The sequence below is a fragment of the Borostomias antarcticus genome, assembly GCF_949987555.1.
Source record: "Borostomias antarcticus genome assembly, chromosome: 37".
NCBI classification, from domain to species: Eukaryota; Metazoa; Chordata; class Actinopteri; order Stomiiformes; family Stomiidae; genus Borostomias; species Borostomias antarcticus.
Genome location: NC_140270.1, coordinates 938,863 through 941,436, shown reverse-complemented (window position 1 = coordinate 941,436; position 2,574 = coordinate 938,863). Strand labels below are relative to the sequence as shown.

General features: G+C 60.0%; 1 protein-coding gene across 1 annotated transcript in view; it reads left to right on the top strand.

Annotated features, from left to right (window-relative positions):
- Positions 1 to 2,226, top strand: part of arsj (arylsulfatase family, member J) — a gene marked incomplete at both ends in the record, with an annotated part of 5,221 nt that extends 2,995 nt beyond the window's left edge. The window contains one exon of the mRNA XM_084461159.1: positions 837 to 2,226. Within this exon, the coding sequence (XP_084317285.1) occupies positions 837 to 2,226 (1,390 nt within the window). The remainder of the gene's footprint in view (positions 1 to 836) is intronic.
- Positions 2,227 to 2,574: the final 348 nt, after the last annotated feature.

The following is a 2,574-nucleotide window of genomic DNA, read 5'->3' as shown; positions in this document are numbered from 1 at the left end:
CATATGAATTTTTGGCGGTGTGCTCTGTCCGGGGGGCCCCCTGCCCACCGGCGTGGAAGCGCTCCACGCGCCGCACGTGGAGCGCGTTAGCAGGGGGAGGCAATCTAGGTGTTCCCCCCCTCTGGGCCAAGCACTTGGCCCAGACAGCCAGGGGGAACGGCATCTAGCCCCCTGCCTCAATGACGATCAGAGTGGGCCGCGATCGGGAAGACGCTCGGAGGTAACTCAGCCCACTAAGACCGTCAAAGAGTGCCACAGGAGGACTGCTGTACATTATAGTCCCTGGTCCCCACGGGCCGACGCTTCGTGGGTTCCGCGGGAGATACAGCCTAGTGTCTCTGCGTCCATGGCGCCCGCCACGGATAGCCACAGAGACCAGCTAGCGGCTACTCTGGCATCCACCGGCCGACGCCGGTGGAATACCTGCAAACTACCCCGGACAGAGAGCAATGACGACAACAGACGACATAGACATACGCAGGAGGAGCAGGGGAGGTGGTGGGGCGAGCATGCAATTACGACAGCAGTAAAGCAAGCGCGAATAATGACATGTTTTGACAGCTTAAATACCTGCGCTCTGGTGAGCTGACCAATGCTATGACAGCTACAGTCAGCTGGTGCTGCGTCATGCGTGACAGATTAACCTCTGCTGACCCCCGGCTGTGACGTACGTGCCTTGGCTGAATTTGCGTCGGAGACTTCATTACTGTTTAAAAAGTTTAATGTGTGACATCCCCCTCCCTCTCTCTCTCTCTCTCTCTCTCTCTCTCTCTCTTTCTCCCTCTCTCTCTCTCTCTCTCTCTCCCTCTCTCTCTCTCTCTCTCTCTCTGTTCCAGATACCAGATCCACACGGGCCTCCAGCACTCCATCATCCGGGCGTCCCAGGCCAACTGCCTGCCCCTGGAGAACGTCACCCTCCCCCAGAAGCTCAAGCAGGCGGGCTACGCCACCCACATGGTAGGCAAGTGGCACCTGGGCTTCTACAAGCGCGGCTGCATGCCCACCCAGCGCGGGTTCGACACCTTCTTCGGCTCCCTGCTGGGCAGCGGCGACTACTACAGCCACTACAAGTGCGACGGGCCGGGGATGTGTGGCTACGACCTCTACGAGGGTGAGGAGGCGGCGTGGGAGCAGGATCGGGGCATGTACTCCACCGTGATGTTCACCCAGAAGGCCGTGAAGATCCTGGCCAATCACAACCCCAGGAGACCCCTCTTCTTGTACCTGGCCTATCAGGCGGTGCACTCCCCGCTGCAGGTGCCGGCTCGCTACCTGGAGCGCTACAAGTCCATCCCCAACCTCCACCGCCGGAAGTACGCCGCCATGGTGACCTGCCTGGACGAGGCCGTGCACAACCTCACGCTGGCGCTCAAGCGCTACGGCTACTACGACAACGTGGTCATGGTGTACTCGTCCGACAACGGCGGGCAGCCGATGGCGGGCGGGAGCAACTGGCCGCTACGGGGGAGCAAGGCCACCTATTGGGAGGGAGGGATCCGGGCGGTGGGCTTCGTCCACAGCCCCCTGCTGCTGAACAAGGGGACGCGATGCCGGGCGATGGTGCACATCACCGATTGGTTCCCCACGCTGGTGGGCCTGGGCGAGGGCACGCTGGACGAAGACCTGAACCTGGACGGCTACGACGTGTGGGACGCCATCAGCGAGGGCCGTCCATCGCCGCGCCAGGACATCCTGCACAACATCGACCCCGTCTACACCCGGGCCAAGAACGGATCGTGGAAGGCCGGCTACGGCATCTGGAACACGGCGGTGCGCGCCGCCCTCCGGGTGGGCCACTGGAAGATCCTGACCGGCGTGCCCGGCTACAGCGACTGGGTGCCGCCACAGACCTTCTCCAGCCTGCTGCTGACCAGCCGCTGGCACAACGAGCGCGTGCGGCCGGACCGCGGCAAGTCCGTCTGGCTGTTCAACATCACGGCCGACCCGTACGAGCGGGTGGACCTCTCCCAGCGCTACCCGCACGTGGTGAAGAAGATGCTGATGCGTCTGGCGCAGTACAACCGGACGGCGGTGCCGGTTCGTTACCCGGCCAAAGACCTCCGCTCGAACCCGCAGTACAACGGAGGCGTGTGGGGGCCCTGGTTCAAGGAGGAGGACAAGGAAGACGAGGACAACAGAGAGAACAACCTCCTCACCAACCATCTGGCCAGGAAGAGACGGAAGAAAGCCAACAAGAAGAAGCTGAGGAGGAAGGCGGAGGACTAGTCCGCGTCGCGACTTCCTCTCCTCGGTTTTTGCGAAAGACTTTTTTTAACGGACTTCTCTCAGGGATTTTGACGCACGTTCTGTCATCACAGGACGGTTTTGATCGCAACTTCCTCACGGTTTTTCGACAGACTCGAGGTTCCGGATCGTACTGTAAAGGCAAATAGGAAACGGACTCGCAGTTGCCTCGTTAAGGAAGAGACCCACTTTGACTGAACACTACTGCTAGCCCCAACGATGAAGACCTCAGACTAAGTGTTAGGGCGTCTAAAGAATGTGTATTTCAATAGTTGTTTTGCATGCTTGAAATTCTCTGTGACCTTCAGATTGTTATTCATAGATTTATTA